This window comes from Strix aluco, chromosome 30 (assembly GCF_031877795.1).
Source record: "Strix aluco isolate bStrAlu1 chromosome 30, bStrAlu1.hap1, whole genome shotgun sequence".
Classification (NCBI taxonomy): Eukaryota; Metazoa; Chordata; class Aves; order Strigiformes; family Strigidae; genus Strix; species Strix aluco.
The window spans coordinates 2,086,014-2,104,272 of NC_133960.1; the positions used below are offsets into that span (position 1 = coordinate 2,086,014).

General features: G+C 65.0%; 1 protein-coding gene across 1 annotated transcript; it reads left to right on the forward strand.

Moving 5' to 3' along the window:
- The first annotated feature begins 11,067 nt into the window (after positions 1 to 11,067).
- Positions 11,068 to 17,658, forward strand: KIRREL1 (kirre like nephrin family adhesion molecule 1). Its single transcript, XM_074809494.1, has 14 exons — positions 11,068 to 11,213; positions 11,866 to 12,015; positions 13,415 to 13,572; positions 13,684 to 13,834; positions 14,843 to 14,948; positions 15,122 to 15,270; positions 15,376 to 15,503; positions 15,592 to 15,718; positions 15,891 to 15,991; positions 16,087 to 16,285; positions 16,394 to 16,501; positions 16,619 to 16,758; positions 16,876 to 16,953; positions 17,088 to 17,658. The coding sequence occupies exons 1-14, from the start codon at positions 11,195 to 11,197 to the stop codon at positions 17,559 to 17,561; spliced, it is 2,088 nt and encodes a 695-aa protein (XP_074665595.1). The 5' UTR covers positions 11,068 to 11,194; the 3' UTR covers positions 17,562 to 17,658.
- The last annotated feature ends 601 nt before the right edge of the window (positions 17,659 to 18,259 follow it).

Below are 18,259 nucleotides of genomic sequence, written 5' to 3' on the forward strand. Positions count from 1 at the left end.
CCGCTCATGTGCCCAGAGCTCGGAGACACAGACATTCCCGTGCAAGCACACGGCTGGCGCACACACGCGTGTGCACACACACGCACACGCTCCTGTGCAAGCCCATAGCCGGTGTGTGCCCCCCCTACATTGCCCCTTGTCACCCCTGCACACTGGCCTTGCCCGGTGCCCCCCCCCCCGGCCCTAGCAGCCCCCCCCACAGCCCCCCTCAGCCCTCCATGCCCCCCTGACCCCTGCAGCCCACCTGTGCCCCCCACAGTCCCCCATAGCCCCTCCATGCTCCCCCTGTGCCTCCCACAGACCCCCACAGCTCCCCATGCCCCCCACAGCCCCCCTGTGCCCCCCAAAGCCCCCTGTGCTCCCCGCAGACCCCCACAGGCCCACGTGCCCCCCGTAGACCCCTGCAGCTCCCCGTGCCCCTCCATGTCCCTGCAGCCCCCCTGTGCCCCCCGCAGCCCCCTGTGCCCCCCAAAGCCCCCCATGTCCCCTGCAGAACCCCACAGCTCCCCACATCCCCGCAGCCCCCGCATGTCTCTCCATGTCCCCGCAGCCCCCCCACAGCCCCCCTCCGTGCCCCCCCCATGTCTCCGCAGCCCCCCGCGCCGCCCCGCTGGGGGCCGGCCGAGCCCTTTGTCTTTCTGCCTGGCTGCCCCCTTTCACCGGGATTAACGGCGGGAGAAAGGGGCCGAGTTTTTCCACCAACTTTGGGCGGCCAACGGGTCCTTCCCCAGCGCAGGGCAGGTGGGAGGGAAACAAAGACCCCCCCAGACCCCCCTCCAGCCCCTGCCTGCATTGGCGGGGGCCGCAGCTGTGGGCAGGAGCGGGATTTGGAGGGGACAGAGATTCCTGCTGGGACCCCCAAACTGGGGACCTCTTGGGATGAACCCTCAGGACCTCTTCAGGGTGGGGGGGGGGTCTGTTCCCTACGCTGGACCCCCACGTGTGGCCTTGGGGACATGCACCGAGCCCTGGGGGGCAGCAGAGGGCTCCCTGGGGGGCAGCAATGGGGGGGGCGCAGCCCCCATGGACCCCCCCGCCCCGGCCTGGCTCCTTTGCCATACCGCACTACAGCAATTCATTTATTTTCTTCTATATTTTCCTCTCTCTGCCCGGCGCTGGTTTATATTTTATTGGCATCTTTGCAGCGCTGAAAGTAATGTAATTACGAGGGGAATTTATATGTTGTTTCGTAAGTCGGGAGTTCATTTTTTTTTATATTATTATTATTAGGTGGGGAATATTTAAGGCTCCTCGGGAAGGAAAAATAGAACCCAATTCCACCACGTCATCTCCCCCGGTATTTATGCCTCTTCCCAACGAGATTTTAATTGAAAATTGTTTTGCATGGTCCCCGCGTTGCGGACTTTTACCCTGCCTCTAACGACGACCGGGGGCCTCGGCCCGTCTCCCCCCGCCGTGTGCCCCGGGCTGGTTGTAAAAAAGCAGGAGATTTAGGTGAAAAATTCAGGGGTGGGTTGGGAAGAGGAGCGTGGGGTCACGCCGGCGGCGGAGGGGACGGGGTTCCCTTCTCCCGTCTCTCTTTGGTCTTCCCCGCGTCTCAGTTTCCCCGGGAGGATGCTCAGCATCTCCTGGGGACCATGGCAACCGGAGGATGCTGCTCTGGGGAGTGGTACCCGGGGTGCCAAGGCCTGTCCCTGCCGCTGGTGGGGTCCAATGCGGCAGCGCCCGTCTCCCCGCCCGGGGAATAATCGAGGCGGAATATTTGATGGGCTGGGAAATGAGCTGCTAAATTTGTTGGGAGATTGGTGTCACCAAGCGATGGCGACCGGGCCGGGAAATGAGAAATCGGGTGGTTACGGCAGATGCCGGTGCTGCGGCGTCGGGGGGGGGGGACGTGAGGCAACGGTTTGTTGGGGATAGGGAGGGATGGCAGAGCTGGGGTCACCGCGGGCGCTGGGGTGGCACGGAGGGGATGGGGACCCCCGGGGCTCCGGGGGATGCTGTGCCGGGGGGGCCACGGTCAAGGTGACCCCAGCCGGGGCGCGGGGAGATGGTGGGGACCCGGCACTGCCGAAAGCGGGTGGGGAGGGGAGGTGGTGGGGCCGGGGGAGGGGAACCAATCTCCTCCTCATTTGTTTTTATAATTTTGCCTTTTAAAAAATGAAAATAACTGGAGCATCCTTTCCCCGGAGAGCTTCGCTACCACTGGCTTCGGGAGCGGGGAGCGGAGGGGGGAGGCACGGAGCGGCCCCCGCCAGCACCCTGCCAGCCTGCCGGGGACGCTGGGGACACCCATGTCCCCAGCCACGGGGAGGGACCCACAGCCCCGGGGGAAACCGAGGCACAGCGCAGCCATGGGGTGGGGGGGGGCCTTGAGAGGTTTGCGGGGGCTCCCGTGCCCCCCACGCCTGGTTTTCCCTCTCGGGGAGGGGTTTGGGTTAAAACAGCCCCAGTTTCGCTGCCGCCATTGCACACCCAGAAGTATCGGGGTCAACCATAGCGTCAGCCGGGTGAAGCGACACCCCCAAAATGGTGGGGGGGGGGATGTTGGGCTGGATGCGGCCCCGTCCCGGTGCCTCCCGAGCCCGGGCACTGGGCGCTCGCCAGCGATGTGCTGGCGTCATATGATGGTGTTGAAATACTTTCCGTTCCTGCCGGGATGGGGAGGACCCGCCAGCGCCGGGAGCAGAGCCAGGGCCCAGGGTCCGGAGCAGCCGGGATGGGGACAGGGACAACGGGACAACGGGCCACCGAGGATGCTGGTCTGGCAGGGACAGGGATAACCGGCCACCGAGGATGCTGGTCTGGCAGGGACAGGGATAACCGGCCACCGAGGATGCTGGCACGGTGGGGATGGGGACTGGGATGGGGACAACCAGCCACTGAGGATGCTGGCACAGTGGGAATGGGGACAGGGGGCTACTGAGGACACTGGTGTGGCCAGGACAGGGACAGGGACAACCAGCCACCGAGGGTGCTGGCACAGCAGGGATGGGGACTGGGACGGGGACAACTGGCCACCGAGGACACTGGTGTGGCAGAGATGGGGACAGGGACAACCGGCCACTGAGGATGCTGGCACGATGGGGATGGGGACAGGGGGCTACTGAGGACACTGGTGTGGCCAGGACAGGGACAGAGACAGGGACAGGAACAACCGCTACTGAGGATGCTGGCACGGTGGGGACGGGGACAACTGGCCACCGAGGACATTGGTGTGGCCGGGATGGGGACAGGGATGGGGACAACTGGCCACTGAGAACACTGGTGTGGCCAGGACAGGGACAGGGACAGGGACAACTGGCCACCAAGGATGCTGGCCCGGCAGGGATGCTCCCAGCTCCCCGCGCATCACGGAGCCGCGATGGCGGGATTCAATTAATGAGGAATTAAAGGATCGTAATATTCAATTAATGTCAATCAGAACGGGATTACAGGAGAGAGATTTTGGTCAAACGGGGTCGGTGCCTTTTTACTGAGGATGCACCGGGGGCCGATAACGAAGCCGGGAATCGGGGGGGACACAGAGATTTGACCCCCAACCGGTGCGGCCGGTCCCCGGCTGCTGGTCCCCCCCTGGTGTCACCACCCCAGGGTCCCCCCCCCGGAGCCGCTGGGGCTTTGCCACCCCCCGTCCAGCCCCGTTAGCGTTAAAAAGCCGAAAGAGAAGAAAATAGAAGAGGGTATTGAGCGACTTCGAGCGGAAGCGGCTCCTCCTGCCAAGCTGCTGCGCGAGCGGAGGAGCCTCAGGAATTGTGGACGGCGACGGGGACCCTCTCCAGCAAATACCAGTTGACATGCTGGGAGCTGCGGGCGAGCGCTGGGCCAGGCCGTGTGGCCGCTGGTCGGGGCCTAATCAGGGCCGGTGGTGAGCGGGGGATGATGCGGGAGATGCGGGGGGCACCCCCAAAGCGAGGACACCCCCCCCCCCCGCATCCCATCTGGGAAACCTCTGTCGCAGCCCCCAGGGTCAGGATGGGACCCCAGGGACACGCAGCGTTGGGGGGTCAGCGGCTGCCACCAGCCCCCCGTGTCCCTGCCCTGAGCCAGCGCCGGGTTTAGCTTGAAAAACCAAAATTGTCGGAGCCTAAAATAGCCCCAACGGCGCGGCAGGGGGGGGCGCGGGGACGTGCCAGGACCCATCACATCTCCGCACCGGCACATCCCCGCGGCGAGACACGGCACCGCTCGGCCAGCGCCCGGCAGGATGGGACCCGCGGGGGCTGCGGCCGTGTCCCCGCTGGGACCCCTCAGCTGGGACGGAGCTCAGCCCCCTCCCGTGCCTCAGTTTCCCCACGCAGCCGGTTGCGGGGTGTGTGGGGTCCCCTCCATCCCCGCTGGGTTATTGAGCTTTTTTTATTTTTTCTGTACCATTGCCTCGCGCCGAGTGACGAGTGGCTCTGGGCGCTGGCGCTGTGACAGCGCGGGGACAGCAGCGGGGGGACAGGGGTAGCAATGGGGGGACAGGGACAGCGGCAGGGGGACGGGGACAGCAATGGGGGGACGGGGACAGCAGTGGGGGGACGGGGACAGCAATGGGGGAATGGGGACAGCAGTGGGGGGACAGGGACAGCAATGGGGGGACAGGGACAGCGGCGGGGGATGGGGACAGCAATGGGGGGACAGGGACGGCAGCGGGGGGACGGGGACAGCAATGGGAGGATGGGGACAGCGGCAGGGGGACGGGGACAGCAGTGGGGGGACGGGGACAGCAGCGGGGGGACAAGGACAGCGGCAGGGGGACGGGGACAGCAATGGGGGGGACGGGGACAGTGGTGGGGGGAGGGGGACAGCAATGGGGGGAGGGGGACAGCAATGGGGGGATGGGGACAGCAGTGGGGGGACGGGGACAGCAATGGGGGGGACAGGGACAGTGGTGGGGGGACGGGGACAGCAATGGGGGGAGGGGGACAGCAATGGGGGGACAGGGACAGTGGTGGGGGGACGGGGACAGCAATGGGGGGACGGGGACGGCAGTAGGGGGATGGGGACAGCAATGGGGGGACGGGGACAGCAATGGGGGGGACGGGGACAGTGGTGGGGGGACGGGGACAGCAGCGATGCCCCGTCCGCAGCACCCAGCCGTGGCCTCATCCTGCCTCCGCTCCCGTCCCTCCCTTCCCGCTCCGCCGGGCAGGGCCCCAGGGAAGCCAAATCCTCTTTTCTCTCCCGCAGAATAAAACCAGTGGAGGGTTTTGGGTTTGGTTTGTTGTTTTGGTTTTTTTCCCCTCCCTGCCTAAATTTTTTTTTTTTTTTTGGTCCATATAAATAGAAGCGAACAACTTGGGAAGAGGCAAAAGGGGGAAAGGCTTAAATTTAAAAGCAGCGAGAAGAGGAAGGGGAGGAGGGAGAGAGATAAAATAATAATAAAAAAAAAAAAAAAAACCTCCAGCGCGGGGAGATTTCGCTCCATCTGAAAGCTGTCAGCGCGAATAAAAAGCTTTTCTTTGAACCCGGAGTTTAATAGCGAGAGGAGAGAGAGGGGGATTGGAGCACCCGCCCCGGGGCTTAATCAGCCTTCGCCGGAGAAATGGAGGGAGACAGGGCCCGGAGTGGGGCTCCCCGGCCCCCCCCGCCGCCACGCGTGGGCCCGCCACGGCCCCGGAGACCCCCCCCAGGCCCCCCGCCCGCCCAGCACACGCGTGTTCGCCTGCTCGTGTGTCCCAGCACGCGTGTGTGTGTTCCTGTGGTTGTGGGCGGGCGCTGCCGGGCACACATGGGTGTTCCCATGGATACAGGCATGTTCCTGTGCTCACATACGTGTGTTCCCATGGATACAGGCGTGTTCCTGTGCTCACATACGTGTGTTCCCATGGATACAGGCGTGTTCCTGTGCTCACATACGTGTGTTCCCATGGACACAGGCGTGTTCCTGTGCTCACATACGTGTGTTCCCATGGATACAGGCGTGTTCCTGTGCTCACATACGTGTGTTCCTGTGCTCACATACGTGTGTTCCCATGGATACAGGCGTGTTCCCATGCTCACATACGTGTGTTCCCATGGATACAGGCGTGTTCCTGTGCTCACATACGTGTGTTCCTGTGCTCACATACGTGTGTTCCCATGGATACAGGCATGTTCCTGTGCTCACATACGTGTGTTCCCATGGACACAGGCATGTTCCCATGCACACGTGTGTGTTCCCACACAGACAGGCACAATCCCGTGCACACATATGTGTGTTCCCATGGACACAGGCGTGTTCCTGTGCTCACATACGTGTGTTCCTGTGCTCACATACGTGTGTTCCCATGGATACAGGCGTGTTCCTGTGCTCACATACGTGTGTTCCTGTGCTCACATACGTGTGTTCCCATGGATACAGGCGTGTTCCCATGCTCACATACGTGTGTTCCCATGGATACAGGCATGTTCCTGTGCTCACATACGTGTGTTCCCATGGACACAGGCATGTTCCCATGCACACGTGTGTGTTCCCACACAGACAGGCACAATCCCGTGCACACATATGTGTGTTCCCATGGACACAGGCGTGTTCCTGTGCTCATATGTGTGTGTTCCCACACACACAGGCATGTTCCCATGCACATGTGTGTTCCCACATACACAGGCACATTCCCATTCAACACATGTATGTTCCCATGCACACATGCACGTGTTCTCATGCACACAGGCACACATTCCCATGCACACATGTGTATTCCCATGCACACATGCACGTGTTCCCATGCACACATGCACAATCCACGGACACATGCACATTTCCATGCACACATGCATGTTCCCATGCACACAGGGACACACTCCCATGCACATATATGTATTCCCATGCACACATGCATGTGTTCCCATGCACACAGACATGTTCCCACGCACACAGGCACAATCCATGCACACATGGATGTTCCCATGCACACACACACATTCCCATGCACACAGGCCCCCATGCACACACGCACGTGTTCCCTTGCACACACACACACAATCCACGGACACATGCATGTACGCGTTTCCATGCACACATGCACATTCCCATGCACACACACACGTGTTCCCATGCACACAGACACACTCCCATGCACACAGGCACAACCCATGCATACATGTGTGTTCCCATGCACACAGACACACACTCCCATGCACACAGGCACAGTCCATGCATACATGTATGTTCCCATGCACACAGACACAACCCATGCATACATGTATGTTCCCATGCACACAGACACAACCCATGCATACATGTGTTCCCATGCACACAGACACAATCCATGCATACATGTATGTTCCCATGCACACAGACACAACCCATGCATACATGTGTGTTCCCATGCACACAGACACAATCCATGAATACATGTATGTTCCCATGCACACAGACACAACCCATGCATACGTGTGTGTTCCCATGCACACAGGCACAACCCATGCATACATGTGTGTTCCCATGCACACACACTCCCATGCACACAGACACAACCCATGCATACATGTGTGTTCCCATGCACACAGACCCAATCCATGAATACATGTATGTTCCCATGCACACAGGCACAACCCATGCATACATGTGTGTTCCCATGCACACAGACACAATCCATGAATACATGTATGTTCCCATGCACACAGGCACAACCCATGCATACATGTATGTTCCCATGCACACAGACACAACCCATGCATACGTGTGTGTTCCCATGCACACAGACACAACCCATGCATACATGTGTGTTCCCATGCACACAGACCCAATCCATGAATACATGTATGTTCCCATGCACACAGGCACAACCCATGCATACATGTGTGTTCCCATGCACACAAGCACGTGTTCCCACGCACACACGTGCAGTCCACGGACACACGCATGTTCCCACGCGCACACACACACGTTCCCGCACACACAGGCATGGCCCCACGCACGTGTACCCACTCACACACGTGTGCATGCACGCTCAGAGCCCAGAGCCACCGTGCCACGCGTCACGGGGGTCGGCGTGGCGGGATTGGGGGGGGCCCCCTCCTGCCTTTTAAGCCTCCAGCCCTTGGGAAGCGCCCGTCTCCTCGGCGTCATGTCAAGGCCCCGCGACACGGAAAGACTTTCAGCGCTCGCTGCGCCGCGGCAATCGCTTGGCACGCGGCCTCCCCCGCGCGTCGCCCTCCTCCAGACTAAACAGCCCTTGGCCCGGCAGGACGGGCAGCGCGGGGGGGCGCTGGATGGGGGGAGACATTAAGTCCCCCCCACCTTGGTCGCTTGGGGCACCCGGTAAAGCCCCTTCGAGGCGGGGAGGGGGGCAGAAGCGCTGCGGCGCTGCCGGCTCCCACGCTGGGACAACCCACTGGTGACCCCCCGCCTCGGCTGGCACTGGGGGGGTGGCACCGGCACCCACCACCCCGGTCCCTGCCGCGGGGAACCACCGCGTGGGTGCAGGAGGGTCCCAGCGATGGGTGTTTTGGTGCTTGGTGGGCACGGGGGGGGCTGGTGGTGGTCGCAGCCCCCCCCCCGCACCGGGTGGGTACCACGGGGTGTCCCCACTGCGGCGGTGCCCTCGTCCTTGGAGGGGGGGAGGGAGCTGCCTAAACACCCGCCGCGGCCGGTTGCCCGCTGCCAGGATTAGCAGCCCAGTTGGGGTTTGCTGGAGCCGGGGCCGGGCAGGGGCAGCAGCCCCGGGGGTGCCGGCAGGGCGGGCAGAGGGCAAAGCACCCAGAGCGGGCAGCTCCTCGCTGCCTGCCGCTGTCACCGTCACCTGCCGAAGATATCACCCGTGCTGTGCCAGGACAGCCCGGTGCCAGCCCAGTGCCATGCTAGCCCCATGCCAGGCCAGCCCAGTGCCACCCCAGTGCCATGCTAGCCCCATGCCAGGCCAGCCCAGTGCCACCTCAGTGCCATGCTAGCCCCATGCCAGGCTGGGCCACCCCAGTGCCATGCTAGCCCCGTGCCAGCCCAGCCCGGTGCCAGCCCAGTGCAGGCTGGGCCACCCCAGTGCCATGCTAGCCCCATGCCAGGCCAGCTCAGTGCCACCCCAGTGCCATGTTAGCCCCATGCCAGGCTGGGCCAGCCCAGTGCCATCCTAGCCCCAAGCCAGGCCAGCCCAGTGCCATGCTAGCCCCATGCCAGCCCACTGCCATGCTAGCCCCATGCCAGACCAGCCTGGTGCCATGCTAGCCCCATGCCAGGCTGGGCCATCCCAGTGCCATGCTAGCCCCATGCCAGCCCACCCCAGTGCCATGCTAGCCCCATGCCAGCCCAGCCCGGTGCCAGCCGGTGCCAGGCCGGCACTGCGTGTCACACAGGCAGAGGGCTGGGGGTCCCCCCGCGCTGTCTGGCAGGCGGCCGCCGCTGCCTGCGCCTCCTCCCGCCTGTCTCGCCCCCCCTTCCCCGGCTCTGATCTTCCCTCACGCCCACCACCTCTCTCCAGGCACCTTCCTCTTTGATCTCCGCTCTGCTTTTTATTTTCCCCCTCCCCTCGGCCCCCCCATTCCTGCTCCATCCCTCCCCTCCTTCCCCCGCCTCTCCCGCTCTCTCCTTCCCTTTATCTTCCTCCATCCCTGCTCCATCCCCTCCCGGGGGGCCATGGGGCCGCGCAGACGTGGGCTGGGGCTGGGGGGGGCCGAGGGGGTGGCACGGGGTCACCCCAGGGTGGCTGGGAGCAGTGACTGTCCCCAGATCACCGCGGCAGGCTGCAGGTCCCTGGGGCACAGGCCAGCGGTGCTGAGAGGGGGTTGGCTGGGGTGCCCCATCACGGAGATCCCGGGGTGCTAGATCTGGGGGTGTCCTATCCCCGGGGTCCCTGGGTACCCCATCCCAGGGATCCTGGGGTGCCCCATCCCGGGGATCCTGGGTGCCATGTCCCAGGGATCCTGAGGTGCCATGTCTCAAGGATTCTGGGGTGCCATGTCTCAAGGATTCTGGGGTGCAATGTCCCAGGGATCCTGGGGTGCCATGTCCCACAGATCCTGGGGTGCAATGTCCCAGGGATCCTGGGGTGCCAGGTCTTGAGGATTCTGGGGTGCCCCATCCCAGGAACCCTGGGTGCCATGTCCCAGCAATCCTAGGGTACCAGGTCCCAGGGATCCTGGGGTACCCCATCCCGGGGATTCCAGAGTGCCATGTACTGGGCATCCTGGGGTACCCCATCCCAGGGATCCTGGGGTGCCATGTGCCATGTTCTGGGGTGCCATATCCTGGGGTACCCCACCGCAAAGATCCTGGGGTGCCACGTCCCAGCAATCCCAGGCTACGAGGTCCCAGGGATCCTGGGGTGCCATGTGCTGGGGATCCTGGGGTACCCCATCCCAGGGATCCTGGGGTGCCGTGTCCTGGGGTTTTGGGGCTGCCTGATGCTGACTCTCACTGTACCCGTTGGCACAGCTGGACACCCGGGGACATCACTCGTACCCCACCCCGCGCCAGCACCCGCGGGCAGACACCGGATCGGTCCCCCGGGCACGGCGAGGAGGGTGCTGGGAAGGGAGGCAGCAGCCTGGGGCCACGGTGCGGGGATTTCGGGGGCTAGTGGGGGGGTTGTTTGCAGGATCAAAGGCAGGAGGAGCCCCCGGCTCTCTGGGGACCCAGCACACGCTGGGGATGAACCGGAGCAGGTTGGGGTGCCCGAGCTGTGGCAGGGGCACCCCACGAGCGGCACAGTTGTGCCATGCCAGGCCCAGCCGGGCCACAGGCGGAGGCCGTGCTGGGGGCTTAATGGCTTCGTTATCCACAGCTCACTCATCCCCAAAAGGGATTTCTGCCTCCCCCTCTCCTGCGCCACGGTGGAAATAATTTGAATATTTTAGGAAATAAACCTTTTAAGGGGGGGGAACCGCCAGGGGAGAGGTGGCTCCTCTGCCGTAACGCCCCTCTCCCCGCTGCCCTCCCGGGGTCCCGGTCCCCATCCCCTGCCGTGTCCTGCTGCACAGGGCTGGGGTGCGGCAGAGCCCGGTTTGGGGGGTCCCACACTCCCGGCAGCCCCTTCAGGGACCACGGGCAGCTCTGGGGGGGGCCCTGGTGGGGCCGTGCTGGAGGCAGCTCCGTGGCGCTGGAGCCGCTGGCGTGATGGAGCACCGGGCGCTGGCGGCACAGCCACTGGCATGTGGGGGGCACCCCCAAGCCCTGGCTGACCCCCCTGCTCTGTCCACAGCGGCACAGACGCGGTTTGTGGAGGAGCCGGAGGACCAGACGGTGGTGGCCGGCCAGAGGATTGTCCTCTCCTGCGTGGTGCTCAATTACTCCGGGATCGTGCAATGGACCAAAGATGGGCTCGCCCTGGGGATGGGGCAGGGCCTCAAAGGTACCTGTCCTGTGTGCTGCGGGGTCCCGCGTGCCCTGGGCAGCCCCCGTGTGCCCGGGATCCCGTGGGCACCAAGGATCCCACGTGGGCCAGGGATCTTGTGTGCCCTGGGCATCCCCTGTGTGCCCGGGATCTCGCGTGTGCCCAGGATCCTCTGGTCACTGGGCATCCCACATGTGCCCTGGGCATCCCCTGTGTGCCCGGGATCCTGCGTGTGCCCAGGATCCTGTGGTCACTGGGCATCCCACATGTGCCCTGGGCATCCCCTGTGTGCCAGGGATGCTGTGGGCACCAGGGATCCCCCGTGTGCCCAGGGATCTTGTGTGCTCCTGGCATCCCACATGTGCCCGGGATCCTGTGGGCACCAGGGATCCCCCATGTGCCCAGGGATCCCCCGTGTGCCAGGGCCCCGCTGGCTGCCCATGTCCCCCCCAGGGGCTGGCAGCGGGCGCAGGCACAGCCCCCCCCCGGCCCTGCCCGGGCTGTACCCAAACAGGCAGGAGCTGCTCCTCCATGAACAGGGAGGGGGGTTCCCATCCACGCCGTCCTCTCCTCCCTGAAAAAGTGGCCTTGGAGCATCCTCCCAGCCCTGCAGAATTCAGGTGAACCCCCATTCCCTCCGTGCTGACCCCCCCGCCCCGTGTCCCCGCAGCCTGGCCGCGCTACCGCATCGTGGGCACGGCCGACTCGGGCCAGTACAACCTGGAGATCAGCGACGCCGAGCTCTCCGATGACGCCGTGTACGAGTGCCAGGCCACCGAGGCCGCGCTGCGGTCCCGCCGGGCCAAGCTCACCGTGCTCAGTAAGGAGCCAGCAGCCCCCCCACTGCCCCCCACGTCCCCCCCCACTGCACCCCGCGTTCCCCGCAGGCAGCGTGGCTGCTCGCAGGCAGGGGAAAGGCTGTTGCTGCCTGCGCTGCCGCCCTCCCCCTTCCCTCCAGCAGCCGGGATGTGCCATTATCTTTAATGCCTTAATCTATATTCACGCCGCGGCTGAGTTACGGGACCTACGAGTGCAGTAACTTTGATTTCCCTGACTTTTGTGTCTTGTAAAAAAAAAAAAAAAAAAGGGAAAGAAGATGCTGGAGCCGCAGCGGAAATGTTGCATGAATGGGGTTTTGGGGCGGATTTCTTGCTTTTCTTAATTTTTTTTTTTTTTTCTCCTTCTTCCCCTGGCATTGAAATTCCCATTAGAAAGACGGGAGAGAAAAGGCGCGCGAGCAGGAGATGTGGCCGGGGTACTGATGTGGCACGGCAGCCACTGGAGCAGGGAGGGTCCCCCAGGGACCCCCCCAGCCTGAAAGGGCCACGTTTGGCCTGGGGGGGCTGTGAGTCAGTGGGAACAGCCCCCCCCCACCCCCCCCAGAGTCTTTGGGGTGGCACTGCCAAGGCTGGGGGTACCTGGGGTCTCCTCCTTACCCTGCCAAGCTCAGCGGGGTCCCCCTGCATCCCCTGCCCAGTGTGGGGCTCAGCTGGGGCAGGGCAGGGGGTTCCCCAGGTGGGGGGGTCCCTGGGCAGAGGAGGCTCCTGCGGGTATTGGGGTCCCCAGGCAGGGAGATACTTGGGCCCAAGGGTCCCCAGGCAGGGGGTTCTCCAGGCAGAGAGGTCCCCAGGCACGGGGGTCCCTGGGCAGAGGAGGGTCCTGTGGGTATTGGGGTCTCCAGACATGGGGGACCCCCCTGCTCCACCCATCCTACTACCACCAGGCAGCCAGTCCCCATTTCCATCCTTACCAGCTCCCCGGGGCGGTTCGCAAACACGCACCCAGCTCCTCATGCATGGCACGAGCCCCCTCTCCACGAGCCCCCCTCTCCAAGCCCCCACCTTGGGGACACCCCAAATCAGGCCACCGCACCCGGCTCGTGCCTCCTGCCTGGCTTCTGCCGGCACAGGGTTCCCCTCCCGACGCCAAACGGTGCCTTTACCTCTCCCCGAGAGCTGAGCCCTAATAAATCAGTAACGGGGCTTTAGCTCCTGATCAAAACAGGGATTAATACCCAGGTGGTGCCGGCCCAGTTGAGGCTCCTCTGCCAAATGCTGCCTGCACTTGCAGGCAGCAGCGAGGAGATCTGCCTCCGCTGCCCGTAATGGCTCTCCCGTTATCAGAGCAGCATCGATTTTTCAGCGTCACGTGGCGCGGAGCGGGGCCTGCCTGTCCCCAGGCAGCTGGCACCCACCCGGTGTCCCCTCGCCCCTCTGCAGTCCCCCCCGAGGACCCCACCATCGACGGAGCCCCCGAAATCCTGCTGCGTGCCGGGACGCCGTACAACCTGACCTGCCGGGCACGCAGCGCCAAGCCGGCGGCCACCATCGTCTGGTACCGGGACGGGCTCCAGCAGGACGGAGCCGTCACCAGCACGGTAACGGGGACATGCCGGGACCCCGCGTCCATCCCCTTCACCCCACGCTGTGCTTTGGCGTCCCCGGTGCGGTGCTGGGAGCCAACGGGGACTGTCCCCTCTCCCTGGCAGGAGGTGTTGGCCGACGGCAAGCGGGAGACGACCACCAGCCAGCTCGCCATCAACCCGACCGACCTTGACATTGGGCGGGTGTTCTCCTGCCGCAGCACCAACGATGCCGTCCCGACGGGCAAGGAGACCTTCGTCAAGCTCAACGTTCACCGTGAGTCGGTGTCGGGGGCGGAGGGGATGACCCCTGCGTGTCGGGGGCATCGGGGTGTGGCTGGGGCAGGGAGCGGGAGACGAGTTCTCGGGGTACGTGGACGTCGTGGGGTGCCCGGGGTGCCCCAGCCCTGTGGTTGGAGCTAGGTCTCCGGGGGGGGCGGATTCACCCAGTCCCACCCGGCCAGTGCCGGCTGGAGCCTGGGCTGGGACTTGGTGGTGAACACCGACCTCCAGTGGCTGCTGCGGGAAGGCTCTGCCGGGCCGGGGCCCAGCACCCACCACCAGCACCCACGGTGGGTGGGGATGATGGGTACCCACTCTGGGAAGGGATGCTGGGCACCCACGGTGAGCACCCACACTGGGCAGGGATACTGGGTGCCCACACTGGGGAGGGATGCAGAGCACCCGCAGTGGATAGGGATACTGGGTGCGCACCGCCAGCACCCACAGCGGGTGGGGATGATGGGTACCCACTCCAGGAAGGGATGCTGGGTGCCCACAGCAAGCACTCACACCGAGAAGGGATACTGGGCACCCGTGGGGAGCACCCACACCAGGCAGGGATGGTGGGTATCCACACTGGGAAGGGATACGGGGTACCCACACTGAGGAGGGATGCAGAGCACCCACAGTGAGCACCCACGATGGACAGGGATGCTGGGCACCCACACTGCGAAGGGATACTGGGTGCCCATGCTGGGGAGGGATACTGGGTGCCCATGGTGAGCACCCACACCAGACAGGGATACTGGGTGCCCACACTGGGGAGGGATGCAGAGCACCCACAGTGAGCACCCACGATGGACAGGGAGCCCACACTGAGCATCAGAGCTTTTGGGACCCCCCCCCACCCTGGTGGGCCATGCCCTGGGTGTCACCATGGGGAGTGGGTGACACGGGCAGTGCCAGGCAGGGGGATTGTCCCTTTGTCCCCTCTCCCTCTGCCCCACTGAGCCTGTGGCAGCGCCCGTGACGGCTCCATCCACCCCCCCACCCCCCCCCGCAGATCCCCCGACTGTCACCTTGTCCATCCAGCCCCAGACGGTGCAGGAGGGCGAGAGGGTCGTGTTCACCTGCATGGCGACCGCCAACCCCGAGATCAAAGGCTACAGGTGAGGGGCCCGCGGGACCCCAGGACGTCCCTCCCCAACCTCCTGGCTTGGCTTCAGCATCATGCGGGATGGAGGAGGCGGGGGGGGGGGGGGTCAAACGGGACCCTGGGGGTCCTGCGTGCCCCCTGAATGTACCCGCCTTGCGTCTCTGCCCTCCCCCCCCCCCCCCCCAGGTGGGCCAAGGGGGGGGTGATCATCGAGGATGCCAAGGAGAACAAGTACGACACGCAGGTGGATTACACCTTCTTCACGGAGCCCGTCTCCTGCGAGGTGCACAACGACATCGGCAGCACCAACGTCAGCACGCTGGTGGACGTGCACTGTGAGTGGGGCAGCTCCCCCCCCCCCCCCCCCCCGCCTCCCCGGCACCCCCAGGCTGCTGCCGTGCCCCGAACTCTGCCCCTCACCCTCTCCCCCATCTCTCCAGTCGCCCCTCGGATCGTGGTGGACCCCAAACCCACCGTCACGGACATCGGCTCCGACGTCACCTTGACGTGCGTGTGGTCCGGCAACCCGCCGCTGACCCTCACCTGGACCAAAAAGGAGTCCAACATGGTAGGGTCTGGTGGGGGGTGGTCTGGGGGGGTGGCAGGGGGGGGCTCTGTGTATCCCCTCCCTGATGTCCCATGGCGCTTGCACCCAGGTCCTGAGCAACAGCAACCAGCTGTACCTGAAGTCCGTCACGCAGGCCGACGCGGGGCAGTACGTCTGCAAAGCCATCGTCCCCCGCATCGGTGTGGGCGAGCGCGAGGTCACCCTCTTCGTCAACGGTGAGTGACCCCCCCGCCAGGGGAGCCAGCCCCAGCCCCCTCCCCGTGCCAGCCCCGCGATGGATTGATGCGGTTGCGATGCCCGTGACCAGCCCGCGGCGTGTTCCCCCCCCGCCACCTTCTCAGGGTTTCAGGGTCAATCCCCCCCCCCACCCCACTTTGCCTCCCCCAGGACCCCCCATCATCTCGAGCGAGGCCGTGCAGTACGCGGTGCGCGGGGACCGCGGCAAGGTGGAGTGTTTCATCGGCAGCACGCCGCCCCCAGACCGCATCGTGAGTGCCGCGGCGGGGGGCCGGGGGGGTGCTGGGGCCGGCGCTGAGCCGCGGGTGCTGACACAGCCCCCTCTCCCCCACCCCGGCGGGACCAGGCGTGGGCCTGGAAGGAGAATATTTTGGAGGCCGGGACGCTGGAGCGGTACACGGTGGAGCGGACTAACACGGGCAGCGGGGTCCTCTCCACCCTCACCATCAACAACGTCATGGACGCCGACTTCCAGACCCGCTACAACTGCACGGCCTGGAACAGCTTCGGGCCGGGAACCGCCATCATCCAGCTGGAGGAGAAAGGTAGCGCCGGCTCGGCACCGGGGCTTCGGCGAGGGCAAGCGCCCTCCCGCCGCGGCCACCCCTTGGCGGTGCCACTGTCCCCAGCTAACGTCTCCCCGTCTCCTGTAGAGGTTTTGCCCGTGGGCATCATCGCCGGGGCCACCATCGGGGCCAGCATCCTCGTCATCAGCTTCCTCGTGGCGCTCGCCTGCTTCCTCTACCGGCGCCGGAAAGGAAGTGAGTGGGGGGGCACGGGGCGGGGGGGCTGCGGCCATGGCAGAGGGGACCGTGGGTGCCACCCGTGGGAGGATGCTGCCAGCGGCCACCTCCATCCCCGGTGCCACATGTCCCCAGGCCGCAAGGACGTCACCCTGCGCAAGCTGGACATCAAGGTGGAGACGGTGAACAGGGAGCCCCTGACGCTGCACGCGGACCGCGAGGAGGACACGGCCAGCGTCTCCACGGCCACCCGCGTCATGAAGGCCATCTACTCGGTAAGGGACACCCCGCACCAGGGCGGGGGGGGTCACCCCACAGCACCCTTCCCCGCGCTGGGCCGGATGGGACCGTGGAGGAATGAGTGTGTCTCTCCCCCCACCCCTCTCCCGCAGTCGTTCAAGGACGACGTGGACTTGAAGCAGGACCTGCGCTGCGACACCATCGACACCCGCGAGGAGTACGAGCTCAAGGTGCGGGGATGGTGCTGGGGCGCGGGGGGGGTAGAGGAGGGGCAGAGCCCGCTTTTGGCCTGGGAAAGGGGCCAGGACTCTCCCTGCAGAGCCGGGTCCCTGCTGGGCTCAGCACAACCCCCTTCTCCTCGCAGGACCCCACCAACGGCTACTACAACGTCCGCGCCCACGAGGACCGTCCGTCCTCCCGCACCGTCCTCTACGCCGACTACCGCAACCCCGGCCCGGCGCGCTACGACACCCGCCCGCCCTCCCGCCTCTCGCACTCCAGCGGTTACGCTCAGCTCAACACCTACAGCCGCGGCCCCGCGTCCGACTACAACGCCGAGGCGGCGCCGGGTCCCGGACCCCCTCCCGGGACGGCGGGCGGGGAGACGGCAAGCCAGCTCTCCTACGAGAACTACGGCGGTCACGCCGCCTTCCCGGCCGGCACCGGTTATGCCACCTATCGCCTGGGGTACGGCCAGCCCCCCCCCAGCCTGGACCGGGCCCCCTACGACGCCTACGACCCCATGGGCAAGTACGCCAGTGCCACCCGCTTCTCCTACACCTCCCAGCACTCGGACTACGGGCAGCGCTTCCAGCAGCGGATGCAGACGCACGTTTAAGGGCGGGCAGGGGCTGGCAGGCAGCGCCGAAGCCGGTGGGGGGGGGTGGTGCAGGCAGCGGGGGTCCGCAGGTACCTCACGACTGTCCCCTGATATTCAGGGGCTCATCCTGACCCTTCTGCCCCGCTTCTCCTCCGGCGGCTGGACTCCACGTGCCGGGCCAACCCCCCCCTGCCCACCCCGCCCCGGGGTTTGCTGGCAGCGGGGACGTGCCCCGAGTCTCTTCGAGCTTCCACTCATTCAGTTCTTTCTTTTTGGTACCTTCCTGGAGGAGGGAGAGGGTTGGGGGGCATCCTCCTGCCCCCCCTCCATTCCCACCCCTGTCCCCCCCCATCTCCATCCCACCCAGTCTCAGCGGGTGCGTGCGGCTGTCGGGGCCGGCTCTGCAGCCTCTGCTCTCCCGCCACCCCGGATTCCGCCCCCACCAAAAGCTCCGCGGGGCCAAATCCTCCCCCGACGGGTCCCCCCAGCACCCCTGAGCCAGCAGGAGCGAGGGGCTGCGCAGAAGCTGCCCCCAGAAACCCCCCCGCACCCCACCGAGACCCCTGGGTGAGGGAGCAGGGAGGTGCTATATGTGTGTATATCCGTGTCTGTATGTACATACATATATGCCCGGTTTCTGGTTTTGCCCAAAAAAGCCCCATCCCAGCCCATTTCCATTCCCTGTGCCTTGATTTTGGAGACAGCCCCCCACTCGG